The sequence below is a fragment of the Durio zibethinus genome, chromosome 22 (assembly GCF_047325235.1).
Source record: "Durio zibethinus cultivar Kanyao isolate XHJ-2024 chromosome 22, ASM4732523v1, whole genome shotgun sequence".
Taxonomy (NCBI): Eukaryota; Viridiplantae; Streptophyta; class Magnoliopsida; order Malvales; family Malvaceae; genus Durio; species Durio zibethinus.
In genome coordinates, this window is record NC_143183.1 from 20,820,894 (window position 1) to 20,848,886 (window position 27,993).

General features: G+C 35.7%; 7 protein-coding genes and 2 pseudogenes across 8 annotated transcripts; 7 read left to right on the top strand and 2 right to left on the bottom strand.

Annotated features, from left to right (window-relative positions):
* The first annotated feature begins 1,250 nt into the window (after window positions 1-1,250).
* On the top strand, window positions 1,251-4,951 carry LOC111306858 (uncharacterized). The gene is made up of 2 exons (XM_089752042.1): window positions 1,251-2,715; window positions 4,474-4,951. Exons 1-2 carry the CDS (start codon window positions 1,535-1,537, stop codon window positions 4,502-4,504), a joined length of 1,212 nt encoding a protein of 403 aa, XP_089608168.1. The 5' UTR covers window positions 1,251-1,534; the 3' UTR covers window positions 4,505-4,951.
* Window positions 2,802-4,111, top strand: LOC149512686 (uncharacterized; annotated as a pseudogene).
* A 683-nt stretch (window positions 4,952-5,634) lies between the features above and the next one.
* LOC111307167 (uncharacterized) lies at window positions 5,635-7,132 on the top strand. Its single transcript, XM_089751305.1, has one exon. It carries the CDS (start codon window positions 6,371-6,373, stop codon window positions 6,956-6,958), a length of 588 nt encoding a protein of 195 aa, XP_089607431.1. The 5' UTR covers window positions 5,635-6,370; the 3' UTR covers window positions 6,959-7,132.
* On the top strand, window positions 7,112-8,379 carry LOC149512687 (uncharacterized; annotated as a pseudogene).
* A 1,494-nt stretch (window positions 8,380-9,873) lies between these two features.
* LOC111307466 (uncharacterized) lies at window positions 9,874-11,517 on the top strand. The gene has a single exon (XM_022905485.2). The coding sequence runs from the start codon at window positions 9,999-10,001 to the stop codon at window positions 11,172-11,174; it is 1,176 nt and encodes a 391-aa protein (XP_022761220.1). The 5' UTR covers window positions 9,874-9,998; the 3' UTR covers window positions 11,175-11,517.
* Window positions 11,518-11,956: 439 nt separating this feature from the next.
* On the bottom strand, window positions 11,957-13,726 carry LOC111307467 (uncharacterized). The gene is made up of 5 exons (XM_022905486.2): window positions 13,370-13,726; window positions 13,179-13,285; window positions 12,763-12,910; window positions 12,468-12,662; window positions 11,957-12,364 (listed from the first exon to the last, which is right to left on the bottom strand). The coding sequence occupies exons 1-5, from the start codon at window positions 13,586-13,588 to the stop codon at window positions 12,128-12,130; spliced, it is 906 nt and encodes a 301-aa protein (XP_022761221.1). The 5' UTR covers window positions 13,589-13,726; the 3' UTR covers window positions 11,957-12,127.
* Window positions 13,727-14,491: 765 nt separating this feature from the next.
* On the bottom strand, window positions 14,492-18,552 carry LOC111306859 (Tetratricopeptide repeat (TPR)-like superfamily protein). The gene is made up of 3 exons (XM_089751301.1): window positions 18,343-18,552; window positions 15,331-18,173; window positions 14,492-14,900 (listed from the first exon to the last, which is right to left on the bottom strand). Exons 1-2 carry the CDS (start codon window positions 18,365-18,367, stop codon window positions 15,490-15,492), a joined length of 2,709 nt encoding a protein of 902 aa, XP_089607427.1. The 5' UTR covers window positions 18,368-18,552; the 3' UTR covers window positions 14,492-14,900; window positions 15,331-15,489.
* A 112-nt stretch (window positions 18,553-18,664) lies between these two features.
* Window positions 18,665-23,536, top strand: LOC111306860 (uncharacterized). 2 transcript variants are annotated; one of them, XM_022904835.2, is made up of 13 exons: window positions 18,665-19,038; window positions 19,123-19,306; window positions 19,420-19,488; window positions 19,576-19,674; window positions 19,904-19,983; window positions 20,072-20,397; window positions 20,506-20,894; window positions 21,207-21,901; window positions 22,328-22,412; window positions 22,668-22,719; window positions 22,838-22,887; window positions 23,023-23,070; window positions 23,186-23,536. In XM_022904835.2, the coding sequence occupies exons 1-13, from the start codon at window positions 18,824-18,826 to the stop codon at window positions 23,360-23,362; spliced, it is 2,469 nt and encodes an 822-aa protein (XP_022760570.1). In that variant the 5' UTR covers window positions 18,665-18,823; the 3' UTR covers window positions 23,363-23,536. The 2 variants fall into 2 exon arrangements, with proteins under 2 accessions (XP_022760570.1, XP_022760569.1); XM_022904834.2 differs by having other exon boundaries at window positions 20,072-20,894.
* A 509-nt stretch (window positions 23,537-24,045) lies between these two features.
* On the top strand, window positions 24,046-27,991 carry LOC111306862 (ubiquitin-like-specific protease ESD4). Its single transcript, XM_022904841.2, has 9 exons — window positions 24,046-25,258; window positions 25,407-25,486; window positions 25,570-25,663; window positions 25,823-25,921; window positions 26,040-26,132; window positions 26,218-26,337; window positions 26,677-26,780; window positions 27,123-27,195; window positions 27,596-27,991. The coding sequence occupies exons 1-9, from the start codon at window positions 24,494-24,496 to the stop codon at window positions 27,656-27,658; spliced, it is 1,491 nt and encodes a 496-aa protein (XP_022760576.2). The 5' UTR covers window positions 24,046-24,493; the 3' UTR covers window positions 27,659-27,991.
* The last annotated feature ends 2 nt before the right edge of the window (window positions 27,992-27,993 follow it).

Genomic DNA, 27,993 nt, shown 5'->3' on the forward strand with positions numbered 1-27,993 from the left:
ATGAGATATATACTTAATAATCTTTAATCAATTATAGATATCAGAATATATTCGAATAATAATTTAATCAAAGTTTTTTTTATCTTGGATCTAATAATTCAATCATCGAATTATTTGAATCAATATTGGATAAATAAAAATATTTGAATATATTATAATAAATTATAAATTATATAAATATTTTGTATAATTATATACAACAACAATAGACAAAGTCTTATATCTTATAATTCTGAGATCAATTATATGAAAGACAAAAAAAATCATGTTAGATTATAATTTTAAACCTTATTATGCCATTCATTTCTATAAAAAATAATATTTTTCATTTAATTCTCTTATATTATATCTTATTACTTATATTCATGTCTTTCGTAATCTATTATATAAGTTTTGATTTCTCTCAAATTTAGAAGGTCATTTTTTATAATTGGCGTACAAATAGCTCATTTCTCTTAACTTCACTTGTGTGTTACCCATAGTTATTAATTTTATTTTGATATTGATTGTATCAATCAATACGCTTCAGTTATATCAAAATAAGGTACACTTAAAGATGTTTTTTATATTAGATTTGGTATTAGGTAAAATCAATTATTTTCATTGATTTTGACTTACTTCAATGAATTTCGATGAATTAGTTATCTTTGATTGGTATATAAATGTAAAATATATTTTGTAATTTTTAATTTATCTTTTATTGTTTCATTATTTTTAGTATAATAAAAAAAATAATTGATAAAATAACTCTTAAAAGTTGAATTTCTCTATTTTCTATTATAACTTTTTTATATTTTATTTTTTAAAATTAAGTATTTCAATTTTTTTCAAGAATGCAATTATTTTTCTTTTTTAAAGTTTAACAATTATGAAACTAATGTTAATTTTTCATTTTAATCTTAATATTTACATAAAAAAACTTATTTAAATATCATATGATCATATTAATTATTTAAAAATATTATAAAAAATTTATGATATTATTTTTTGTATTTTAAAACTTATTTATTTAATTTTTAAAAATATTGACTATTTATTTTATAAAATTATGAATAGTATTATAATATACAAATTCATCATATATTTATAAATATATTTATATTAAATTAAAAAATTTTAAAAAAAATCAAAACAATTAGTACTTATATATACTATATTTTTAAAAATAATTAAAATATTATCCATTGCAATATTAATAAATTTGGTTACGAGTTTCAAATCCAAATAAAACGAAAAGAATTACGATTGGATGACCAGGTCCAATCATGATTTTGTATAGCTATATAAAATAAGTTAAAAAAAAAAAAAAAAAAAACACCTAAATAATTTGATGAGAATAAATTTAAAGTTATTAATTGGAGCACAAAAGCAAATTGGGCTTGGAAGCTGCACAAACCCTAACAAGAAACTAGAATCCAGTGGCAAAACGGCTGTCCGCTCGGTTTTCTCATTCTGTGTTGGAAATCAGATTCTTGGGACAGATTTTCTTCAAAACAGAGGTGAGTAACGAGAGATTAGTTTCATTTCAGTTCCTATGTTTTATTTTCTCCATAAAACTAGTTTTCTTAATGGGCGGCAAGCTATCACAGCCGCTCAAAGTTGCAAGCCTTTTCACATTCTTCAGGATAAACCATCAGTCTTTAAGCTATCAAATACTCTTAGATTTATCTCCACAGCCTCAAATCAACACTCTTTTACAGTTTCATACCTCATAAACAAATGTGGGTTGTCTCCAGAATCAGCTTCATCGGCTTCAAAGTATGTCCATTTTGAAACCCCTGAAAAACCTGACACTTTCATTGCTTTTTTGGAAAAGCATGGCTTTTCCAAAACCCAAATCTCAAACCTTATCAAAAGACGGCCAGACCTGCTTGTTTATGATACTGAGAAAACCCTTTTGCCCAAACTAGAGTTCCTTTACTCTATAGGTTTTTCCAGGCCTGACGTTGCCAAACTCTTGACTATTTATCCTACACTTTTGAGGAGGAGCTTAGAGAAAAAAATTATCCCTTCATTTAATTTTCTAAGGAACCTGTTTCAATCCAATGACAAGACCATGAAAGCAATAAAACGGTTTACGGGTATTCTTGTTTATAATTTTGAGTCGTATCTGTTTCCAAATATGAATGTTTTGAGAAGAAACGGAGTCCCTGAATCAAATATTGTTACAATGCTTTACCGTCATCCTAGATTATTTATATGTGATCTGGCTCGGTTTAAGGAGATTGTGGAGGAAATCAAAAGAATGGGGATTGATTCTTCGAGACCGAAGTTTGTTGAAGCGGCTATTGCATTGAGAACAATGAGCAAATCCACATTAGAGAAGAAGTTTGATGTTTGTAGGAGATGGGGTTGGTCTGACCAAGAGATATTTGAAGCTTTTCAAAAGTATCCCTCATGTATGAAAGTTTCTGAGGTCAAGATCATGGCTATAATGGATTTTCTTGTGAATAAAATGGGTTTCAATTCTACTCTTGTTGCCAAACAATCATGTATTCTTAGTCGTAGCTTGGAGAAGAGAATTGTTCCGAGGGCTCTGTTTGTGCAAGAATTGTCATCACAAGGTTTCATTAATGACTTAAAATTGTCTGTATTATTTGCCACGTCGGAGAAGGAGTTCCTTAGGATCTTTGTTTACCGTGATGTAAACAAAGCACCAGAGCTCTTGAAACTATATGAAGAAAAACTGAATATTTCAAGAAAAAAAAATGAAAAGTGAGTTAATATAGACTCTAGCATTAGTATTTGGTCGGATATGCTTACTAAGGCTCAGAATTATTTTTGGTGCACTCAGATTTTCCATGTCATGTTACCCTGTTTCAGTTAATTCTTTTGATCTGAAACTTGTTTTAGTTGGAATTGGAAAATGCAGCATCCAAGTTTTTTAACTGTTTTCTTCTCTGCCATGGATGAAGCCTTAAGCTCAACATTGTGCTCTCTCTCTACTCTGCTGTTTTATTTAGTCTTGTGGGTTTTAAGTGCCATAGTGAAATGAGTTTCATTTGCCTGCCTTGTTAATCTTGCTGTCTCTAAGTGCAAGTGTGAAATAAGTTTCATTTGCAATCCTTTTCTTTTAGTTTCCTCGTTTTTGCTGCATCTACACAATCTTGTTAATCATTTGTTAAAGAGTTGTGAAGCTCGATGACCTATTGCTTGGACCTCATGGTTTTTTTATCTTTCATTATGGAAAAAGTAGGCTCCAATAGCCGTTATTGCATTTTTGAAGAAACACGGGTTTTCGAAAACCCAAATCAGACAAATCATCAAGACTTGGTCACCTCTGTTGTGTTCTGATGTTGAGAAAACACTGTTGCCCAAAATCCAGTTTTTCCAATCTAGAGGTGTTTCAAGCCCTGAACTTTCCAAACTCTTAGTCTACAACCCTGTGGTTTTATCTCGTAAATTACAGAAACAGATTATCCCTTGTTTCAATCAGCTTAGCAGTCTGCTCCAATCTGATTCCAAGGCTATTACAGCTATATGACGCAATCCTTATCTTATTCCATGTAAACTTGATGTTTATATGTTACCTAATATCAAAACACTGAGGGATAATGGGGTTTCTGAATCAAATATCATATCAATGTTCAATTACCATCCTAGATCTTTAGTCGTGCGCCCTGATCGGTTTAAGGAGATTGTGAAGGAAGTGAAGGAAATAGGGTTCAATCCTTTGTTGCTTAAATTTCTTCTTGCTGTCATTATGTTTAGAAAAGTCAGCAAACCTGCAATGGAGAGGAAATTTGATGTTTACAAGAAGTGGGGTTGGTCTAAACAAGAGATTTGGGAAGCTTCGAAATTACCCTGGTGTTTTGGAAGCATCCGAGTAGAAGATTGCGGCAATAATAGATTTTCTAGTGAACAAAATGGGTTTTCAGTCTTTGCTCATTGCTAATCAACCAAGTATTTTTCGACGGAGCTTGGAGAAGCTGATTGGTCCAAGGGGTTTGTTTGCTCAAAATTTGTTATCAAAAGATTTAATTAAGGATTTTAGATTGTCGGTCCTCTTTGGCACTTCAGAAAAGGTGTTCGTTCAGGGATTTGTAACCAATATGAAGACAAAGCACTAGAGCTATTAAAGCTATACAAAAAAAAATGGATCTTGTGGTAAGATAAAAATATAGATAAGGATAGTTGTAGAACAACATTTCTGATTTTAACTTTTTTATCCAATTGAATTCGATGATCTCAAACTTGCGCCAGATTGAATTAATGATTGCAACTAGTACAATATTTTTAGCAGAATTCACTATTGTCATCAATGAAACTGTGAATTGACTGTTTTAAGTGGTTTAGTAGTTATCTTGCTTGAAATGCCACTGTGAAATGAGTCTCACTTGTAGGCTTACCTATCAATGGTGTTCTTTTTCATGCAATTTTTGCTTCTTGCTTTTCATTTGTTTGAAGTTATGGAGGTCAAGCTGTCCGTTATTTTGATGCGTCCGTTGTTTTGATGCAGCTTTGTCATTGCAGTTTTAATTACTATAATTCTGCCACCAAGTAGAGGGAGAGTGGGAAATAAAATGAGGTTATATCCTTCAAGGTTTACATTGCTCTTACTGGTGTCTGGATTGAGGACAAACAGCAAATCCACATGGGAGAGGAAGTTTAATATTTATAACAAGTGTGGTTGGATTGATGAAGAGAGTTTTCCAGCTTTTCGGAGTTGCCCCTTGTATTTGACAGCATCTGAGAAAACGTTTATGGCTATAATATATTCTTTTAAAAAAATGGAGCTTGCTTCACATAGTCGTGTCACCATATCTTGTTCCAAGGTGACAGTGGATTCATGAGTTTTTATTAGGTTTTTGAAGGGGCTTTTCTTTGTTCTTTCGATTCTTCTGATAGCCTTTGAACCTGGTATCTCAATGGCAATCTTACATGTATATAGCCATCAACAACAATGGAAGGCTAGATCTCAAAAGTTTTGAATCCTACTGCTTGCATCAAATAGGCCATCAGATTAACTCTGGGGTTGAACAGTGATGCAAAATGGAGCTTCAGAGAAAAACTTTCATTTAATCCTCGATACTGTCAGAATTTAAACTTTAGTTATTAGAACTAAGAGTTTAATATTTTATGGCTGTTGACAGCCAGAGAAAAACTTGATTTAAAAAGAATAAGAAACAGAGAACAACTGTTGTCTAAAGCAACCATGCCTTAAATTAACATTGGAGACTATGATGCCATTACCCATCAGCATTACCATCTTCATCTGCATCTTTTTACGCTCTCATTCCATAAAATTGTAATCAAATTTGTAATAGCTCACTTCCCATTGTAAAAAGAACTACTCCTAGTTTGTAAGTAAATAACATGAGGCTGAACATAATATGACATAAATGGAAGAAATTGTAATAATCAAATGGTAAATTCTTTAAAATTAAAATGATATAGTACTTAAAAGAAAATAAATGTTTAATTTTAATGTATATAATTATAATATTAATATGTTGGTAAAAAATGATGTCCATCGGTTGAATCGCACTCGATTAACACCCTTAAATGTTTGTTCAAAGTTCATTTGGGCAGGCTGTCCGGCCATGGGCAGCTTAGTGGAGCACAAAAGCAAGTTGGGCTTGGACGCTGCACAACACAAACAAAGCCCCTGGCTTCTATACAACAAAAGACAGTAGAATCCGGTAAGGAGATTCCACTCCAGGTTCTTGGAGGTTTACCCGGATCTCGCCTCAGTTTTCCCATTTTCTGCTGGAAACCAGATTCTCTCTTTCAGGGGACAGATTTTCTTCATAACAAGAGATGAGTAAGGGAGACTTGAGTTTCAATTCCTATGTTTTATTTTCTCTGTAGAACTAGTTTTCTCCATGGGAGGCAAACAATCACAGCCTCTCAAAGTTACAAACTTTTTCAGGATAACCCATCAGTCACTAAACTATCAAGTAACCTTAGATTCATCTCCCCAGCCTGAAATCAGTACTCATTCACTGTTTCATATCTCGTAAACAAATTTGGGTTTTCTCCAGAATCAGCTTCCTCGGCTTCAAAGTACGTCCATTTTGAATCCCCTGAAAAACCTGACTCTTTCATTGCTTTTTTTGAAAAGCAGGGCTTTTCCAAAACCCAAATCACAAACCTCATCAAAAGACAGCCAATTCTGCTTGTATATGATACCGAGAAAACCCTTTTGCCCAAACTAGAGTTTCTTTACTCTGTGGGGTTTTCAAGGCCTGACCTTGCCAAACTCTTGACTAATTACCCAACACTTTTGAGAGCTAGTTTAGAGAAACAAATTATCCCTTCGTTTAATTTTCTAAGGAACCTTTTTCAATCCAATGACAAGACCATAAAAGCAACAAAACGGTTTACAGGTATTCTTGTTTATAATTGTGAGTCACATCTGTTTCCAAATATGAATATTTTGAGAGGAAATGGAGTCCTTGAATCAAATATTGTTACAATGTTTCACCGTCAGCCTAGATCACTTATATGTGATCTGGCTCGGTTTAAGGAGATTGTGGAGGAAATCAAAAGAATGGGGATTGATTCTTCGAGACTGAAGTTTGTTGAAGCGGCTATTGCATTGAGATCAATGAGCAAATCCACATTAGAGAAGAAGTTTGATGTTTATAGGAGATGGGGTTGGTCTGACCAAGAGATATTTGAAGCTTTTCAAAAGTATCCCTCATGTATGAAAGTTTCTGAGGTCAAGATCATGGCTATAATGGATTTTCTTGTGAACAAAATGGGTTTCAATTCTACTCTTGTTGCCAAACAATCAAGCATTCTTAGTCGTAGCTTGGAGAAGAGAATTGTTCCGAGGGCTCTGTTTGTGCAAGAATTATCACAAGGTTTGATTAATGACTTAAAATTGTCTGTATTATTTGACACGTCGGAGAAGGTGTTCCTTAGGATCTTTGTTAACCGTGATGTAAACAAAGCACCAGAGCTCTTGAAACTATATGAAAAAAAAATGAATATTTCAAGAAAAAAAAAATGAAAAGTGAGTTAATATAGACTGCAGCATTAGTATTTTGTAGGATATGCACACTTAAGACTCAGACTTATTTTTGGTGCTCTCAGATTTTCCATGTCATGTTACCCTGTTTCAGTTTTCTTTTGATTTGAAACTTGTTTTAATTGGAATTGGAAAATGCGGCATCCAAGTTTTTTAGCTGTTTTCTTTTTTGCCATGGATGAAGCCTTAAGTTCAACATTGTGCTCTCTCTCTACTCTGCTGTTTTATTTAGTCTTGTGGGTTTTAAGTGCCATAGTGAAATGAATTTCGTTTGCCTGCCTTGTTAATCTTGCTGTCTCTAAGTGCAAGTGTGAAATGAGTTTCATTTGCAATCCTATCCTTTTAGTTTCCTTGTTTTTACGGCATCTACACAATCTTGTTAATCATTTGTTAAAGAGTTGTGAAGCTCAATGACCTATTGCTTGGACCTCATGGTTTTTTATCTTTCATTATGGAACAAGTAGGCTCAAATAGCCGTTATTGCATTTTTGAAGAAACATGGATTTTCGAAAACCCAAATCAGACAAATCATCAAGAGTTGGTCACCTCTGTTGTGTTCTGATGTTGAGAAAACACTGTTGCCCAAAATGCAGTTTTTCCAATCTAGAGGTGTTTCAAGCCCTGAACTTTCCAAACTCTTATTCTACAACCCCATGCTTTTATCTCGTAGCTTACAGAAACAGATTATCCCTTGTTTTAATCAGGTTAGCTGTCTGGTCCAATCTGATTCTAAGGCTGTTACAGCTATAAGGCGCAATCTTTATCTTATTCCATGTAAACTTGATGCTTATATGTTACCTAATATCAAAACACTGAGGGATAATGGGGTTTCTGATGCAAATATCATATCAATGTTCAATTACCATCCTCGATCTTTTGTTGTGCGCCCTGATCAGTTTAAGGAGATTGTGAAGGAAGTGAAGGAAATGGGGTTCAATCCTTTGTTGCTTAAATTTCTTCTTGTTTTCATTATGTTTAGAAAAGTTAGCAAAGCTGCAATGGAGAGGAAATTTGATGTTTACAAGAAGTGGGGTTGGTCTGAACAGGAGATTTGGGAAGCTTTTTGAAAGTATCCTGGTGTTTTGGAAGCATCCAAGGAGAAGATTGCAGCAATAATGGATTTTCTAGTGGACAAAATGGGCAAGACTTTGCTCATTGCCAATCAACCAAGTGTTTTTGGACGGAGCTTGGAAAAGCTGATTGTTCCAATGGGTTTGTTTGCTCAAGACTTGCTATCAAAAGGTTTAATTAAGGACTTTAGATTGTCGGTCCTGTTTGGCACTTCAGAAAAGGTGTTCGTACAGAGATTTGTTAACCAATATGAAGACAAAGCACCGGAGCTGTTAAAGCTGTACAAAGAAAAAATGGATCTTGCGGTAGAATAGAAATATAGATCAGGATAGTTGTAGAACAACATTTCTGATTCTAACTTTTTTATCCAATTGAATTCGTTGATCTCAAACTTGCTCCAGATTGAATTAATGAGTGCAACTAGTACAATATTTTTAGCAGAACTCACTTTTGTCATCAATGAAATTGTGAGCTGACTGTTTTATGTGGTTTAGTAGTTATCTTGCTTGAAATGCAACGGTGAAATGAGTCTTACTTGCAGACTTACCTATCTCTTGGTTTACCTATCAATGATGTTCTTTTTCATGCAACTTTTGCATCTTGGTTTTCGTTTGTTTAAAGTTATGAAGGTCAAATTTTCTGTTGTTTTGATGTAGCTTTGTCATTGCAGTTTTTAACTACTATAATTCTGCTGGTAGCCACCACTAGCTGCCCAGTATAGGGAGAGTGGGAAATAGAGAAAACGAGGTTATAACCTTCTAGGTTTACATTGGTCTTAGTGGTGTTGGATTGAGGACAAACAGCAAATCCACATGGGAGAGGAAGTTTAGTGTTTATATTACGTGTGGTTGGATTGGTGCACAGAGTTTTCTAGCTTTCGGAGGTGTCCCTTGTATTTGACAGCATCTGAGAAAAAGTTTATGGCTATAATATATTTCTTGTAAAAAAAATGGAGCTTGACAAAGTCCTGTCACTATATCTTGTTCCAAGGTGACATAGTGCGTGGATCTCATTTTTTTTTTTTTTTTATTTAGGTTTTTGAAGGGGCTTTTCTTTCTTCTTTCAATTATTCTGATAGCCTTTGAACCTGGGATCTGAATGGCAATGTTGCATGTATCTAGCCATCAACACCAATGGAAGGCTAGATCTTAAAAGTTGTGAATCCTACAGTTTGTATCATATAGGCCATCAGAATAACTCTTTTGTTGAACGGTGATGCAAATTGGAGCTTCTAAGACCAGAGAACAACTGTTTTTCAATATTTGAGATGGGTAGAATTTAAACTTTAGTTATTGAAATTAAGAATTTAATATTTTACTTACAAATCATTAGAAAAAATTTATTTAAAAAGAAAAAGAAAACAGAGAATACTGTTATCAAAAGCAGTCATGCCTTAAATTAACTTTGGAGGCTATAATGTCATTATAAATCAGCATTACCATCTTCAACTGCATCTTCCATTCCATAAAATTGTAATCAAATTTGTAACAGCTTGCTTCCCATTGTAAAAAAACTCTTAGTTTATAAGTAAATAACATGAGGCTGACATATAAATGGAAGAAATTGTAATAATCAAATAAGTAAATTCTTTCAAATTAAAATGATATAATACCTAAAAGAAAAGAAATGTTTAATAATAATATGCTGGTAAAAAAAGGTTCCATCGGTTGAATCCTGCTCAGTTAAAAAATGTTTGTTCAAAGCTCATTTTGGCAGGCCATCCGGCCACAAAAAAGCAAGTTGGGCTTGGGCGCTGCACAACACAAACGAAGTCCCTGGCTTCTATACAATAAAAGACACTAGAATCCGGTAGGGAAATTACACAATAAGAGGTTTTTGGAGATTTACCCGGCTCTCAGCTCAGTTTTCCTATTCTCTGCTGGAAACCAGATTCTCTCTCTTCAGGGGACAGATTTTCTTCAAGACAAGAGGTGAGTAAGGGAGACCTCCTATGTTTCATTTTCTCTGTAGTACTAGGTTTCTTCATGGCAGGCACGCAATCACTGCCTCTCCAAGTTACAAACTTCTTCAGGATAACCCATCGGTCTTTAAACTATCAAGTATTCTTAGATTTATCTCCACAGCCTCAAATCACCACTCATTCACGGTTTCATACCTCATAAACAAATTTGGATTGTCGCCAGAATCAGGTTCCTTGGCTTCAAAGTATGTCCATTTTGAAACCCCTGAAAAACCTGACTCTTTCGTTGCTTTTTTTGAAAAGCATGGCTTTTCCAAAACCCAAATCACAAACCTCATCAAAAGACGGCCAATGCTGCTTGTATGTGATACGGAGAAAACCCTTTTGCCCAAACTAGAGTTTCTTTACTCTGTAGGTTTTTCAAGGCCTGACCTCGCCAAACTATTGACTAGTCACCCTGCACTTTTGAGAGCTAGTTTAGAGAAACAAATTATCCCTTCATTTAATTTTCTAAGGAACCTGTTTCAATCCAATGACAAGACCATGAAAGCAATAAAACGGTTTACGGGTATTCTTGTTTGTAATTTTGAGTCCTATCTGTTTCCAAATATGAATATTTTGAGAGGAAATGGAGTCCCTGAATCAAATATTGTTACAATGCTTCACCGTCATCCTAGATCATTTATATGTGATCCGGCTCGGTTTAAGGAGATTGTGGAGGAAATCAAAAGAATGGGGTTTGATTCTTCGAGACTGAAGTTTGTTTATGCGGCTATTGCATTGAGATCAATGAGCAAATCCACATTAGAGAAGAAGTTTGATGTTTATAGGAGATGGGGTTGGTCTGACCAAGAGATATTTGAAGCTTTTCAAAAGCATCCCTCATGCATGAGAGTTTCTGAGGTCAAGATCATGGCTATAATGGATTTTCTTGTGAATAAAATGGGTTTCAATTCTACTTTTGTTGCCAAACAATCAAGTATTCTTAGTCATAGCTTGGAGAAGAGAATTGTTCCGAGGGCTCTGTTTGTGCAAGAATTTTTATCACAAGGTTTGGTTAATGACTTAAAATTGTCTGTATTATTTGACACGTCGGAAAAGGTGTTCCTTAGGATCTTTGTTAACCGTCATTCCAACGAAGCACCAGAGCTCTTGAAACTATATGAAGAAAAACTGAATATTTCAAGAAAAAAAAATGAAAAGTGAGTAAATATAGACTACAGCATTAGTATTTTGTAGAATGTGCACATTAGGACTGAGAATTATTTTTGGTGCACTCAGATTTTCCATTTCTTGTTACCCTGTTTCAGTTAATTCTTTTGATCTGAAACTTGTTTTAGTTGGTATTGGCAAGTGCAACATCCAAGTTTTTAGCTGTTTTCATTTCTGCCACGGATGAAGCTTAAGCTCAACATTGTGCTCTCTCTCTACTCTGCTGTTTTATTTAGTCTAGTGGGTTTTAAGTGCCATAGTGAAATGAGTTTCATTTGTCTGCCTTGTTAATCTTGCTGTCTTTCAAGTGCAAGTGCCAATGAGTATCATTTTGTAAATTATTTTACTTGTTTTTCTACGTCTACAAGGTCTTGTTTATCGTCTGTTAAAGAGTTATGCAGCTTGATGACCTATTAGCTTTGGTGCGTTTTGGGATTTAAGTTTCTAAGTGCTGGAACTGATCACAATGTCCTGCCACGAAAATTTTTTTACCCTTGTTTTATTAAAGTTTTTATTTCATAACAACAGTGATTCTGTAACGGCATTCTAAAAAAACAGCTTGTAAAAAACAATGTATTCAATCATTTGATTAATTAATTCTTTCAAGAATTTCAGATTTCATTGCTGCAATTCATGGTTGCAGGCTTCTATTGTATCAAACTGGATTTATTAGCTGGTTTAATCTCAGCTGATGGGTTCTTGATCACTTCAGATGGTGAAATGAGAACAGAAGTTCTTGATTATCAAAGGGCAGATCAAATTCTGAAACTTAGAAATCAATGAAATGTGCGATTGAAGTCGATTTCAATTCAAGGATAAAGAAAGAATAAACAAAGAAAGTGGACGAAACAATTGTTCTATAGAATCATGTAAAAACAGCATTTACATGAAACCAACCCCTAGCTTTCTACCACCCGTGCTGCTGCTATAATCTGTTACTCTAAATTCTAATGAGAAGCAATAACTTTGATCATGGACTGAGCGTGAATGGGTGATAAATTTGTCTGGCACAAGCTTTGCCAAGCCTCCTCCGGATTCTTCTCTTCATTTTCTGTAAATGCCTTGTGTACAGAAAATACAATGCTTCTTGCAGCCTCTCTGGCCTCCGGCAGTCTATCATTCAGCAAATCTGCAGCCATTTGAAGCAGTGTAACCAACCCAAACTCTTTGATTTCTTCCAGCCCCTGCAATTGGAATCATATAATCATATCCAACTAGTGAGACAAAGTTCAAACATTTTATTAATGGAAACAGCAGCTTTTCCGTTGAGTTTTCTCGGTAGTTTACCATCTTGGAAACAGAATCGGAAATGGAAACAGCAGCTTTAGCTCTGACTCTGAGGTTGCCATGATTAACATACCCGCGAAGCTTCTGAAGCAGAGGCAAAGGAGCAATGGACTTAACCATTGCAGTCAGCGACTTATCAGCTTCTTCACACACAAACTTCTTGTCCTGAGAAGCTTTTAATAACAGCTGCAATAACTGTAAACCCACCACATATTTAACACCATTTTTAACACCTGAAAATAGAAAACTGAAAACTTCAAAAGAGAAATGATAATTGGGCCAACTGGGTATTTACCAACTGATCAAATGCACCAGAATCAGTGGAATCAAGCAACTTTTCACCAAAGGCATTGAAGATATCCGAAGCAGCCATAATCGATGTCTTGCAAAGAGCACTTCTTGGGTTCTTCATTGCCTTCACAACTACCAACATCACTTTCTCTCTGCATAATCACGTACGTTTTATCAGCCTATGTTGCTTCAACTCTTCATTTACCCTAAAGTACCCATGTCCAACATCCGGGTCAGACATATATCTGGACATGGATACGAAAGTCCAACCCTCCAAATATATGAAAACACTTAAAAAAAGGTTCGAGTATATTATGATATATATCCGTATCTGACACTCACTTGTTACGAGTAACATAGCTATCATTTAATAACCCATCACCAACAAGGCACCAAAAATAAGAAAATTTAGAATCTTACAAGATTGGAAGCAGTAGGGTGGAGTGATACAAAGAGTACCGCCTAGCATCATTCAATGACTCGCACACCTTAATCCAATCCTTTGAATCCAACCCTTCGACTAAGCTCTGAAAATTCAAATAAATTTATACAAAGAAAAACCAATCAGAAAATTATGAAAATGCGACAGACTAGTAAAAATGGGGAATTACATGAATGTTTGATTCTGGGTCTTGAAAGGGTTTGAGATTCTCAGAAGAGATGTAATCAACGGAGGCATCCCGATTCTCAGATGGTGGCAAAGGAGCCTTGTTCTCGTCTTTTACACCACATTCTGATGGTTTTTTCTGGATTGGAATCGACACTTTGGCTTGTTTCTTGGGTCTCTCTGGCGGAATCGGGAGTGCATTATCAATGGGTCTCAACGCCATTTTTTCTATGACAAAAAGAGGAATCTATGATCTCAAAACAGATTGATTTAAAGTTGATTTTAAAGGGTTGAAATCGAATATGCTTTGATAGGAAAAGGGAAAGGCAAAAGCGTTCAAAATTTAAAATTTGAAGAAAGTGGACAAGACACGTTGGACTTTGCTTTCTAAGGTCTAACGGTCGAATCTGTAAAGTAGTAATGATATTCCATACCCGGTTGTATTATTGCTGTCACATTTTCATATCTGCTAGGACACGTGGCATGACACTGAATAAATAAGAAATATTCAAAGAATTTATTTAGTATAAGAGTTAAGATTCTATTCAATTAATATTGTTTGAATTTAGGGTTTGTAGTTAGTATATTTCATAAAAATCTATATTTCAAACACCCAAACATATGATCCGATAATTAATTTTTGATTTGTACTTGCATCCTTCTTAGAATTGATCATCTAACCCTTGATGGTTTCGACTCAATTCTATAAATTAATTTTTTTTAATCGAGTTTATATTAAGTATTCTTGAAAAAAAATTGAAATCAAGTTGAATTTTATACAAATCCATTTCATCTCAACCTAATATATATATTTTTTATTTTTTATTTTTTATTTAATTTTTATATTTATATTTAAAAAATAATAATTTATTAATTTCAAATTAAATCAATTATAGGTTTAAATATATGCACATTGAGTTAAATTCAAATATAAAAAATAATATTTTAATGTCGAATTAGATATTAAACTTATAAAATTAAGTCGTGTTTAAGACAAGTAAAAATTTACCCTAACCTAACTCGTCACCATCCCTAATCCCTTTTCTCATATCAAGAAAAAGGACCTCCTCATCTTTTTCTCGTAACAGTGATTATTAAATGTTTTTCTTTCTATAACATAAAAATATAGCTTGATGCTTATAACATTGTATTTATTTGGCAAATGATTCTAGCAAGTGATAATACATTAGAGAACTTAGATGAACAAAATTTCCTGCATAATTAGAATGAAACCATGCCCACAATGCGCTCAAGGGGGGACCTTCAAATTAGAAAGAAAACCCCAGGAGGAATGTCTGATATTTGGTTGGGTTGTACTGGTACCAAAGCACAAAACTGTAAAAGGATTAAAATTTAAATGTGGAGGCATTTGCTGTCTTTGTTATTTCCTGAGGGTTTCTATTTTCTCAATCATACATGACATATTCGAAATGGCTTCAGTGACAGAGCTCATATAGTGAAGTCAACATATTGAATCGTCTCCATCGAATCGTCTTTGGATGCACGAGTCTCATAGGCCTACTAAACCAAGAATCCTGTATCGCAAGAAGTAATAGATATCGTGAATGAAGGTATCATTATATCATTACTAGATTCACATCAGTCACTAGAATGATAAATGTTGGAACAAAAAGTTTAGGCATATTGTCCTAGCTATTCTTTTTGCGGGCTATCTCAATGCCCTGCCATAACTCTCCTTGTCAGGAGATTGAAAATTTACTAGTTGCTACAGATCCTATATGTCGCCATTAGCCAATATTTGAAATTCAGAGAACCAAAACATATCAAGGAGCCATATCACCGGTGTACTCACACACCGACTTCACTACATGGTTAACAACTCAAAAGAGAAATGCTCATTAGGCACAGAAATCTTTCTTAGATGTTCATAGGAAATTGTATGCACACAAAATGCAGTTATAGCTTAGATAATCACATTAAATACTTAATACGATGAGGAAATACCTTTGCTTAAGCTCATCTCCAGATATGGGTTAGTAGTAACAATAAATTGTCCATCACCCACATTGCTCCACCAGCGAGATGAGTAAGACCTCATTGTTGCATCAGAGACTGCGAAGTAAACCACATTAATTGATCTGTTCAACACCTAAGAGAAACAAGTCACCAATATTTTGAAGCATGTTGAGACTTGGCTGTTTCTTTCAAGACAGCCCCCACAATTGCTGCCTGCTCAAGACATTCAGCTTTATGCAGTGCATCTAAAAGAACAACACAGGTTTTGGTATGAATATTAAAACCTTTTCGTCGAGTTTCTTCGAAAAGTTTATATGCATCCATCGCCCTATTTGCATTGCTTAACCCCTCTATGATGGCATTATAGCAAGCAGAATCAGGTATACCCCCATTAGCCTTAAACCTCTCAAAGAGTCCATGCGCTTCCAGAACGTTACCAGCCTTCGCAAGTCCTGAGATCATGATGGTGTAAGTGATGATATTGGGTTTTAACCCTTGCTTTTCCATCTCTTGCCAAAACACAAAGGCCTTATTAAATTTTCTAATCCTGCAAAGACCATTTATTAAAATGCTATATGTAATGTGGTTGGGAGTGCAATTCATTTCTTTCATAGACTTGAAGCAGACAAGGGCTTCATCAATCTCTTCTGCTTTCACCAGAGCATCAAGCAAGCAATTCCATGTGTATACATTAGGCGTCAAACCTTTCTGCATCAGCTCTTCCAATATTAGATATGCTTCATCTATTCTTCCAACTTTCCCAAACCCGTCAATAAGACTACTATAGATTACCAAATTCAACTCTATGCCCTGTGATTTTGCTTCTTCAAAGAGCATATATGCTTCATCAAGCCTGTCAATCTTAGCAAGACCATCAATGACGGAACCATAGGTAACAACGGTGGGTTGGTGACCCTTTGTCTTCATTTCCTCTAGCAGCTGATAAGCTTTGTTCACCTTACCTGACTTACAGAATCCATCAATCACAGTGTTGTAGGCACGGGTGTCCAAAACACAGCCTTGCTCCTTCATTGCATGAAACAACTGATAGGTTTCATGTGCAAAACCTGCTTTCACAAGGGAATGAATCAGAATTGAATAGCTTTGCACATCTGGAATGAATCTTTGAGCCTTTATTTCCTCAAATAAAGATCTACCCTTCTCAATTTCTCCAGCTTTAAAAACACAATCCATGTAGGTATTGAGGAGCATAAGGTCAGGAGGGCACCCACTGCGAAGCATTTCTTTGTATATCTTATGACCATCCTCCTTCCTGCCGCACTTGAAGAAGTTCCTAATGAGGGATGTATATACAACAGCATTTGGGATCTTATCAGAATCCAGCATCTTCTCATAAAGTCTGTAGGCATCATTTACTCTGCCATGCTTTCCCAAGCCATCTATAAGCGAGCAAAATGTAACCTCATCAGGGCAGCAAACTTTATGATCCATTCCTTCAAATAGAGAACATGCCTCATCAAGTTTTTGCGCTTTACATAGTCGATCAATCATTATGTTCACAGTAAAAACATTAGGATACAAGCCAGCTTCTTTCATGGCATCCCGAATCCTCAAAGCATCCTCAAGATTACCTTCCTTACAAAGCATGTCTATAAGAATGTTATAAGTTGGAAGGTTAGGCACTGCATCTTTCTTCATCTCCTCAAAGATCCTCAATGCCTCCTCCACTTTTCCCTTCTTCCCAAGGCAAGTAAGAATGCAGTTATATGCAATCACACTTGGAATGGACCCTTTTGCCTTTTGTCTTTCTAGTAAACTGTATGCTTCATCAAACTTTCCTGCAGAGCCATAACCCATGATCATGGTGTTATAAGCATAAGCGCAAGGGACCTTTCTATTCTGCTCCATCTGCTCAAACAATTCTACAGCTTCTTGCAGCCTATTGGCTTTGCACAGAACACCTATCATGCTCGTGTAAGTCACATCATCAGGAATTAGGCCTTGTGCTTTCATCTCATGAAAGAATTTCCATGCCATATCCACCTTACCCACCTTACCGAAGCAGTCTATACAGACATTGTAAAGAACAACATCTGCTTCAAAAGAGTTGCTCTTCATCTCATCTAACAGAGAAAGAGCTGCATCAACCCGGCCTTCCTTGGCAAACGCACGAATAAGTGTAGTAAACAAATGGACATTGACTTCATAACCTAGATCCTGCATCTGATGAAACAGAGTAAGCATAAGATCAGATTCAAAGACAGCAGATAAAGTACCAATCAGAGTGGTATAAGCTGAAAAAGCCGGCCGGAATTTGAACTTTCTCATTGTCTGTATAATATCAAAAGCTTCTCTTAACTTTTGGGCCTTGACACAACTAACAACCAACTCAATGCAAGTGTTATTAGACGGGCCAAATCCCGCGACACTCATTTCTCCAAGGACCTGTTCCAAGCAATCAAACTTCCTGTTCCGAGCCATTACCATGAGAAGTGAATTATAGGCTTCTGGACAATGTGCTTGGTCAGTTTTCCTCTCCGTCCATCGAAAATAACTTATTGCTTGATTGACATCCTTCAATTTCCTCAAAACCCCAATGACCAAACCAGGTTGAGGCTTCTCATTGAGCACAGACAAAGCATTTTCAATGGCAGGGCCCCAAGGACCACTCTCCAATATACAACACACATCATCCACTTCTTTTCTTACCCCTTCAATTCTACTTGGGTTTTCTTGAATATCACCACTCTTACCCACAAAAGGAACAGATTTCTTATACAATTCAGAAGAAGGCCCATCAGAGAAGGAAGACAGATTCTTAGAAGCATTGAAAATATGATAACCCTTTGTACGAATACAAAGTCTTAATCCTGCATCAATCAAAAAGGAAAAAAAATATAGTAAATTTGAGATCTTTAAGCACATGAAAATGGAAGAAAAAAAAACACCCAAGGACAGGAACTTGATTAATTTACATTATATAACTAAAAGATCCAATTTTTTCAATTAATATTGAATTTCCAGACATTAATAAATTACCTGGATTTCTGAAGATCATCTTCATGTTGACATTTGTAATCTCCAATCAAAGTTTTGAGAGAAATTACAAAAACAAAGGAAATAATAACATAAAATTTTAATACCAAGAGAAAAAGAATTAATCAAAAGAAATTGCAAGAATTTAGGGTTTATGACAGGGTTTAGACAGAGAAGAACCGAGGAATGACGGATAAGGAAGGAAAGATGTTCACTGTTTTGACAGAAAAAAGATTCTTCAAATAGACAAAACGACGCGTTTTTACTTTTTTTTTTTTTAACGCGGCGTTTTAATCCACAATGACAAGTGGAAAAAAAAAAGGAAAAGCAAAGTTCTCACTTTGTTTTCTCTGGTGTCAATGGCTTTCTCTCTCTCTTACTCGTGATCTTAAACGACAACGTTAAACAGGAAATGGAACCGCAATTCTCGAATCCCCGATAGTACGGGCCGCCAACGCACCGCCACAACTAGCAGCAATTGAAAATGACGATTCCGCCGCCGTCGCCTCCACAACAGCACTCCGACAACGATCGGAGCAGAGGCGAACTCAGAGCCGTCGATTGTAACCTGAATTCCCTTTGCGAACATATCCAAATGGAAGGTTTCAACGGCGGTTCCTTTTCCGACATCGTCGTTAACACCATGGGGTCCACCTACCACCTCCACCGCCTAATCCTCTCCCGCAGCTCCTACTTCAGGTTCTCCAAATAAAAAAACAAACAAACAAAGACCTAGATTCTTGCTTATAAAATTCTGATTTAGATTTCTTTTTTTTTAATCAGGAACATGTTGCACGGGCCTTGGAAAGAAGCCAATGCTCCGATTGTAGCGTTAAATGTCGACGATAACAACGTTAATGGTGAAGCGATCGCGATCGCGTTGGCCTATTTGTACGGACACCACCCCAAGCTTAATGATAATAACGCATTTCGCGTTTTAGCTGCTGCTTCATTTCTTGATCTTCAGGTCGTTAAAAAGATCGGCTTTTTTTTTTTTTTTAATTTTTATCATTATATGTATAATGAATTTAAATTGCTATTTTTTTTCTTTTTTTTTTTGGCATGTGAAACTGATTATAGGATCTATGTGCTATATGCACGGATTTTATTATATCTGAGCTGTGGACTTCGAATTTCTTAGCTTATCAGGTTTGGAATGATAATTTCACAATTTCTTTTTATTTTTTCCCTTTTTTTTTTTTTGTTTCTTTCATTGAAATTTTGATGTAAATTTAGGTTTTTGCTGAGAGTCAAGATTATGGGATACATGGAGAAAGGGTGAGAAATGCTTGCTGGGGATATCTTTGTCAAAGTGGTGCCATGGAATTGAAAGAGGTAAAGCTGAAAAGGTCAAGTTTTTGGTGCTTACCAACTCCCATTCGTGTTTGTAGCGATGATATTAGGACTAAAAAAATAATGGAACTAACAAGATTAAGAGAGAATGAAATTTAAGAAGCCGAAAATTTTTTCCTCTAGTGTAGGTTAATGGTGAATGGTATTTGTTATGAATTTTTTTCAATAGCAGCTTCTCTAACTGGTCATTGGTTCTTCTCATAATGGATAGGTGCTACCTAAACTTTCTTCTCAGACTTTACATGCATTGCTGACCTCTGATGAGCTGTGGGTGCCTAGTGAAGAAAAACGGTAAGATGTGTGGGCAGGCTGTTAACTTTGGTTTTGTGGTTCTTGTTTGTACAGTTGGATGAACCAGTGTTTTCATTTTTATTGAAAGGTTTGAACTGGCATTATACACCCTCCTTGCAAAAGGTGCTTTTTACCAGACTGAACGTTCTGATCAAGAAAGTTCGTCTGCTGAGATGGCAATGGGGGCTTCTCATGAGTCGTCTAAAGCAAAGGGAAAAGATTTAGTTGATAGCTGTCCTGATAACAGGTTGGAATCTGAACTGGGACGCCTAAGTTTAAAAGATGACCTAGAGCAATGTAATGCTGCTCAGAAACTCCTGGTTGAGCTTGCAGATTGCATGGTTGACTTCCAGGCAGGAGCATCTAGCTCGTCGTACCAACAGGTGCAGCAACCTGAATATGCTCACTCAGAGCGTATGTATCCCTGCAACATGGATCAGTCGTTATCAATTAGTAACTCGTTTTCAGATGCAGAGGGGATAAGAACTTCATGTTCATATGTTGAAATGCCAATTGGTGTAGGAACAAGTGGAGGAATAGCAATGGAAGGACCATCTGAGGAAGCCTCGTGCTACCATTTGAATAACAATAATTGGCTTGCAAGCGATCAATCAAGGCATTGCTCTTCAGTGACCTCTTCCTGTGGTGGGCCTATGTTGAATGATTGGGGAAGATGTGGCGTGGCTTCTCTTTCTTGGGGTGGCAGGGTTGTGGGTAAAAGACAGGTAAAAAGCTATGCAAAAGGGAACTGCGGGGTTCGTGGTGAGGAATATGATGCTTTTGTCAATATATTAGAAGGGGGATCTCTTCTATATAGCAACATGTCCTTTGAGGCACTTTTGAATGTGAGGAAGCAACTTGAAGAGTTGGGTTTTCCTTGCAAAGCTGTGAATGATGGTCTTTGGCTTCAGGTTTGTTTTCTGTACCTATTTGTTCCCATGTCTGTTCTATCAAGTGCATATTAACTGTTATGTTAGTGATAGATGCAAGTGGTATTGATAAAGAGGTTTTGGATTGAATATTTGGGAAGTCCTTGAATCTGGTGGTGTTTGAATAATATTTTAGTTAGACATATGGAACATGGCAAAGACTTCTTTTACCTTTTGTCCTGGAAGTCGTTACTTTTTCCCTTTCTAATTTAAGCATTTATAATTTGTTAGTGGTATGGCCTCTGCTTCTGGCTTTGATAAGGATTTGATCATATTTGTATGGCTATTATGTAGATGCTATTAAGCCAGCGGGTGCAAGAAATTGGAGCTGACACATGCAAAAAGTGCTGCCTTACTAGCATGCAATGCGCCTGCAGGCAGCCATTTCGCGTTCCACATGGAGTGGCTACTACAGGTTATTACGTGCAAGAGCATGATCAAAATCATCTAACTGGCAACATTGGAAATGTATATGTGGCTGACAATGCTCAAGCTGAAGGAAATGGCCTGATTAGGCCAGTAAGAGTGCATGTCAGGGGGCCTATTGATGGTCTTGCAGGTATTGGACGTGGTGCTACTTTTGTTCCTGCCACTGCATGGACTCCAACACGTTTTGTCTTTTCACGTGTACCCTTTGGTATGGGCAACAGAAATGGCCAGCAATCTCTTGCTAATGATGATTCAGAGGCTAGAGCTGACCATAATGGAGACATGTCTGGAGGTGGGTTAACAGCTCTGGTTGAGTTAAGCCAAGGAGGAAGTAATGTCAGTAATGTTCATGAAGAACAAATGGAGAGGAATTACGAGACGGATCTGCAAAGCAGAGTGCCTGTAACTTCGATTGCTGGGCCAGCTACTAGTGGGATTGCCATGCAGATATTAGAGTCACCAGAACATGACATTGGAATTGAGTGGGAGAATGCAACTAATTCTTCTATATCATTGGACATGAAAACCCCTCTGAGTCACTTCCCTCCCTTTCGTTTTGGGTAGGTTATTTTTATTATGAATAACTATCGGTTTCTGCTTTGTAATTTGAAAGAGGTCATATGAGAGCTTCTGTGAACTGCAGAGGTTGGTACATACAATTAAAGGTGCAAATCTTTCCGCTCGGTGTCTTACTTGAGCATTATTCTCTTTTCTTGGAAGATAACTTACTATTAGTACTACATTTGACCTCCATTAGTTACTAATAGGGTCGGCATTCTTGATCTTGTTTCTAACAATGATCACTTGTTATATTCAAGAGAAGCAAGACCTCAGTCATTGGGATTTTAGGATGCCATCTGTTCTATACTGCCTCTGTTAAAATCCCCCAAACTCGTGTCACCAGTTGTCCTTTTCTTTTTATTTGGTGCTTCAAAGTTGAAGACTTATTCTGATAATGTTCTGTAAATCTTTTGCTGGCTCTACAGGGTTGAATTTGAGGATGTGCACAGGCTCAGTGACGGTCAAGTCAAGCACTCTCCAGAATTCTTTTATGCTGGTTCTTTGTGGAAGGTAATTGATTATGAAGAACCTTTTAGAAACTGATTTAGTTTGACCCCATACATGTCTTAAGATCTCATATTATCCAAATATGAAGATTTTTTCTCTGAAAGAAAATTATGAAACTGAAAAAACTTAAAAACTATAACCTGATGCTCCAGTTTTGAATGTTCTCAAATGGCTTCTAATTCTCCTGCTTATAAAACTTCTTGATATCAAGCATTCTTGTATGAAGATTTGCATTATAAGATCTATTTCAATTTACAGGTTAGTGTTCAGGCCTTTAATGATGAAGATCCTCAAGGACGTAGGACTCTAGGTAATGTTCTAATTAATGGAAGGATCGACCTTAAGAACATTTTATCCTGTGTTTTTCAAGGTCAATAGAGATGATTTTGCAAAAAAATTTTCTCAACTCCTTTCTTCTCTTGCTTCAGGATTATTTCTTCACCGGCGGAAGGCTGAGATAACTGACTCTCTCAGAAAGGTCAGCCCTCTTTTGCCAAATCGAAGCGTGATATGGTCTTTTATTTCGTCTGTGGAACAACCTTTTGCTGTTTAGATCTTGGTAACCAAGAATTTAACCAGAGCTTTTGAGTAATAACAAACATCCTTTTTTCAGGTTCACACGTATGTAGATTCTCGCGAAAAGGTTACCGCCCGATACCAGGTAATAGACATGTTAGAAAAGAGTTGCAAGTCCATTCTCTCTGTTATTTCGATAATAATCTTACGCGAAGATGATGTTTTTTTGTTTCTCCGCATCTTATGCCTTCATTTTCCAGTTAATTTGTCCATCAAAGCGAGAAGTCATGGTGTTCGGAAGCTTCAAACAGAGGGGCACTCTTTTACCAAAAGCCCCCAAAGGATGGGGATGGCGGACAGCTCTGCTGTTCGATGAGCTTGCTGATCTTCTTCAAAATGGAGCCTTAAGAGTAGCTGCTGTCGTGCAGCTTGTTTGAAATCAAACAAAAATCTCAGCATTCATCCATATTGGATCTTTAGCATAAATTGCTGATACTTTTTCCTTGTGCAAGGACAATTGTACGAAACTAAAACCTGACATCCATTGTCCTGTGCAGTTTTTAGTGATGATCAATTGTAATTCTTGTATGTCAAATTTGTTCTTTTTTTCCCCTTTTTTCATAGTTAATTATATGTAAGTCAAGTATTACAAAATACAGAAAAAAAAAAAAAAAAAAAAAACTCCTTAAATCACTTCCCAATGGAATCAATGCCGAATACAAGAATTTTTAATCAATTTTATCCTGCAAAAAATTTTGGGGATTCAATAACTTGAAAGTTATCTCCAAATATCTTAATTTGGACATGTCTGTAGACACGGATTAAGAATGATTTAGTTATTATTTTAAAAAATAAATTTTATTTATTATTTTTTCAAATTTGAAGAAAAAATAATGCATTAATTGTTTTTTTTCCTTTAGATATAAGTCATCAAGAAATTTTTTTCATTAAAATTTTCGCTCTTTCATGAATTAATTAATAGTAAGCTAAAAATGCACAAAAATAAAAAGTGATAGCTTCGTTTTAGTAAAATTAATTCCCCTAAAACAAAAAAAAAAAAAATCCTTAATCTTATGGAAAAAAGAAGAGATAAAAACCTAAACCTAAAAACGCACCGTTCATACAAAGTTGATTCTTTTTTGTCCCGGGAAAGCAAAAATGCAAAAATTCCAAATCCAATTTCCAATCTCATCAACTCTTTAACGGATTCAATCTTCATTTCTTCTTCAGATTCAAATTACAGCCCCAGTAGCAGCATCGGTTAACACAATTCCTTGAAAATTTTTCAAAATTTTCCATAAATTTTCTTCCCATTTCCCCCATTATTTCCTCCTCTTGAAAACTTCTTGTCTTGGTTTAGTCTTAGAAAAATCCTACCTTTTTATGGGGTTTTGATATATCTGGGTTTTTCAAATTCTGGGTTTTCAATATTTTACTTCAAAAACGGTTGTTTTGGTTTATAAGATTTTAGGGTTTTTATAAAAACCCTAACCTACCAAATCTTCATTTCATGGTTTTCTTTAAATGGGTATTGAGTTTTTAGGGGTTGCAGTTTGTAAATTTCATCAATGGGTGCTTTAGCAAGTAATAGGAAACGGGGTGGTGATGAGTATTTCAATTCCAATTTCAATCACAAAAACAAAGCCTCATATTCAAATTCCCCAGATTCTCAACTTTCTAAAAAACCCAGATTTTCTTTGATGAATCAAAGCCCAGAAAAAGTAATTTTATCCTCCAACAACACGGTTTTGAGAATCTCTCGTTACCCAGAAGCTAAGTCTCCTTTTCCTAGAGAAGTTCATGCCCCTGTTAGACACCTTAAATTTGTGTTATCAGCTTCAAATCATAATCAGGATTCTGTAAAAAGCTCTATGGGGAGTTTTCTGAGTCGTAGATTAAGTGATGCAAAAAGGCAAGCTTTGGGTGCTTTGAGGTACCTTAAGAAGGAAAAAGAAGTGATTTTTGTGGAGGATGATGAGGAGAAAGAAAAAGAGGTGGTTTCTGATGATTTTAGTGTTGAAGAGATTGAGGTTATTGAAAAAGGGAAGAATAATGTGGAAGAGGAAGAGAGGCATGTCCAACCATCATCTTCATCTGCGGTAACTGAGTTGTATAACGGGAGTTCGAGAGTGGAGGGTGCGTTGGATATGTTGTCATTGAGGGAGTTTTCCAATGTTACTGATTTAGAAGCTTATAAGAAGTTGCTGATGAGTGCAGAGAGGAGAACATCCAAGTTGAAAGATTTGAATTTTCAGATTGAGTTGAATGAGAAGCGTATCACTGGACTTCAAGCATTGCGACCTGAGAAGAAACCGGAGGAGGAACAAGAAGAGGTGAATCCTTTTGCTTGCTTAGTTTTAATTGAGTTGCATTGTCCTTGTAGTGTCTTTTGAAGAATTTTTGTTGCTTCTATAATAGAATAAAAGGCATTTGTAGTTTGTTCAAAATGATGGCATTAACTTATTATTTATCAAATTTCAGGCGATACCTCGTGAACCTTTTATCCCTCTTACGGAGGAGGAGATGGCTGAGGTTTCCCATGCTTTTTCTGCAAAGAACTGGTATGTAATATGCATGTGTTAGTATTTGATTATTTTATTGGGTGTTAATTGTGCTGTAACATTGTTTGCACTTGCTTTTGCAGGAAGAAGATATTGGTCTCTCATGAGAACTCAAGCATTGATATTAGAGGAGAAGTTTTGCAATGTCTGAAACCAAGCGCATGGTTGAATGATGAGGTCATATTCATTTACTTTCATGGTTATTTCTTGTATTGTGTATCTGCAGATAGTAGTAACTGAAAGGATTTGTTAATTTGTCTACATGCAATTAGGACATTCTAGAACTAAGTTAGCTGGTAATCTGGTTTTAACACGCATCTAATTTCTGTTTTGTAGGTCATTAATCTATATCTTGAATTACTGAAAGAAAGGGAAAACAGAGAGCCAAATAAGTTTCTGAAATGTCATTTCTTCAACACCTTCTTCTATAAGAAGGTAGTTACTTGCTCTTCTACCGCCTTCAATTTCCGCTTACCATACTTTGCTCTTTCATGCAAGTCTTTTTAACTATCATTTCTCAACTACTTTTTCCCTTCTGATTTATGATGCTCAGTTAGTGAGTCCAGAGAGTGGCTATAACTATAAAGCTGTCAAAAGATGGACTTCACAAAGGAAGTTGGGGTATTACCTATTAGACTGTGATAAAGTAAGTATTTATCTTTTCTTTCTACAATCATTTGTTTTGCATGAAATGGTATTTATCCCTAAATCAATTATTCCATTTTGCTCAGATATTTGTCCCCATACACAAAGAAATACATTGGTGCTTGGCAGTTATCAATAAGAAAGATCAGAAGTTCCAGTATCTTGATTCACTAAAAGGAAGAGATGCTAAAGTGCTGAGAGCATTGGTATTATTTTCAGTGACATCTTTCCTCTTTAGATGTCATATTATTTTGATGCATGTAATTAATTGATTCAAAGTGCATTATGTAGTTTAAATGTAAGAGGGATTGAAGTTTAAGATCCCTATTGGCTGCAAGACTCATTCGCCTGCTACTTCTTTATGCTGTTAATCTTTGTTGTCTAATTCATGATAATAGGGTTTACTTATCTCCCAGCCCATCCTTCCCACTCTTCCCTCTATATTATATATATATATATATATATATATATTATCAAAGAAAAAGTTCATATATGATTTTTGGCACCTCTGCAAAACTTGTTTAATATTGGTTGTTATGTGCCAGGCAAAATACTTTGTTGAAGAAGTGAGGGACAAGAGTGGAAAGTACATCGATGTAAGTTCTTGGGAACAAGAATATGTTGAAGACCTTCCCGCACAGGAGAATGGGTGCGTATTCCATTATCCGTTTCAGTCATGTTTTAAAGATCAGTGCTCAGAATACCTATTCTCAATAAGCTAATTGCATAAACAAATAACTATTCCGTTAAGTAACTTATTATACAGTAGCTATTTAGGTATCTGATCCTTTTTGTACTAACCCTTTATGGCAATTGGTTCCAGATATTTGATGAACCCAAATTAACATAGTAATTACAGTACCTCCCTTAATTAACCATTACTGCTCATAATTAACTATTATTGTTAACTATTACTGCTAGTTTCATGGTGTCATGTGCCTTTTCTATTAGAATTTGAATTGGTTCCCTAAACAATTTTCTTTATGTACAGGTTTGACTGTGGCATGTTTATGTTAAAATATATCGACTTTTATAGCAGAGGCTTAAGTCTTTGTTTTGACCAGGTTAGTCCATGGACAATGATTTCTTAGGCATGTAATTCTCTTTTTTATTCTTTGTTTTGTGTGATTAAACTGCAGTACTTAGGTTAAATTGGGATATAAAATCTATCATCTATCTGCCAAAATATATTGCAAGAGGTGGAAGCACATATCGGTGATATTCCCACATGCACACACATTCTGTTTGAAACATGAGGTCTGACTATTAATCTCTGATTGCTAAGAAAAACTTAAAAGAATTTCTTTGGTGAGGCATCTGCACACTCTCCTTTTGAAACCTCAGCCTGCCGAATTTTATCCAGCTTCTGGGCAGATTGCCAAGAAGAAACTGTTCTGTAGCATGAAGTAAATGATGATTTGATGTTGTCTTCAAACTGAGTTGTGATTTTCCATGCTTTTGTAGGAACACATGCCCTATTTTCGATCAAGGACAGCCAAGGAAATTCTGAGATTGAAAGCCGATTGATTAAAAGTGTGAACTCACCTGCACTGATAACGTATCTGCAATTTTAAGATCTTTGGGGTTTTTTTTTTTTTTTTGATATGTATAGATATGCCTGCTCGTCTAAACTACTGAGAAGGCTTTTACTAGGAATTGGAACGGTGTGTCAGAGTTTTCTTCTGATCAGATTATCAATGTAATGACTTGGCGAAGTACGCCACTAGCGTACAAGGCGTAATTAGTTGCTTTAAGTGTAAATGCAAGGCATGAGATGTAGGGCAGCAGAACTTTCTGAAGACAGGGTTTTGTTTGTATCTTTTCCATATACCATGAAAAGGTCTCTCCTTTTACTTCAAACA

Bases quoted from the DNA above. Each gene is read 5' to 3' on its own strand.
- LOC111306858 (XM_089752042.1), top strand. From the start codon at position 1,535: ATGTTTTATTTTCTCCATAAAACTAGTTTTCTTAATGGGCGGCAAGCT. The intron at 2,716-4,473 runs GTGAGTTAATAT...TTGTCATTGCAG, and splicing joins TCAAGAAAAAAAAATGAAAA to TTTTAATTACTATAATTCTG.
- LOC111306860 (XM_022904834.2), top strand. From the start codon at position 18,824: ATGACGATTCCGCCGCCGTCGCCTCCACAACAGCACTCCGACAACGAT. The intron at 19,307-19,419 runs GTCGTTAAAAAG...AACTGATTATAG, and splicing joins CTTCATTTCTTGATCTTCAG to GATCTATGTGCTATATGCAC. The intron at 19,489-19,575 runs GTTTGGAATGAT...ATGTAAATTTAG, and splicing joins CGAATTTCTTAGCTTATCAG to GTTTTTGCTGAGAGTCAAGA.
- LOC111307466 (XM_022905485.2), top strand. From the start codon at position 9,999: ATGTTTCATTTTCTCTGTAGTACTAGGTTTCTTCATGGCAGGCACGCA.
- LOC111307467 (XM_022905486.2), bottom strand. From the start codon at position 13,588: ATGGCGTTGAGACCCATTGATAATGCACTCCCGATTCCGCCAGAGAGA. The intron at 12,911-13,178 runs GTAAGATTCTAA...GTGATTATGCAG, and splicing joins ACCCTACTGCTTCCAATCTT to AGAGAAAGTGATGTTGGTAG. The intron at 12,365-12,467 runs GTAAACTACCGA...TTCCAATTGCAG, and splicing joins CCGATTCTGTTTCCAAGATG to GGGCTGGAAGAAATCAAAGA.
- LOC111307167 (XM_089751305.1), top strand. From the start codon at position 6,371: ATGAATATTTTGAGAGGAAATGGAGTCCTTGAATCAAATATTGTTACA.
- LOC111306859 (XM_089751301.1), bottom strand. From the start codon at position 18,367: ATGAAGATGATCTTCAGAAATCCAG. The intron at 18,174-18,342 runs GTAATTTATTAA...TGATTGATGCAG, and splicing joins GATGATCTTCAGAAATCCAG to GATTAAGACTTTGTATTCGT.
- LOC111306862 (XM_022904841.2), top strand. From the start codon at position 24,494: ATGGGTGCTTTAGCAAGTAATAGGAAACGGGGTGGTGATGAGTATTTC. The intron at 25,487-25,569 runs GTATGTAATATG...TTGCTTTTGCAG, and splicing joins GCTTTTTCTGCAAAGAACTG to GAAGAAGATATTGGTCTCTC. The intron at 25,922-26,039 runs GTAGTTACTTGC...TATGATGCTCAG, and splicing joins ACACCTTCTTCTATAAGAAG to TTAGTGAGTCCAGAGAGTGG.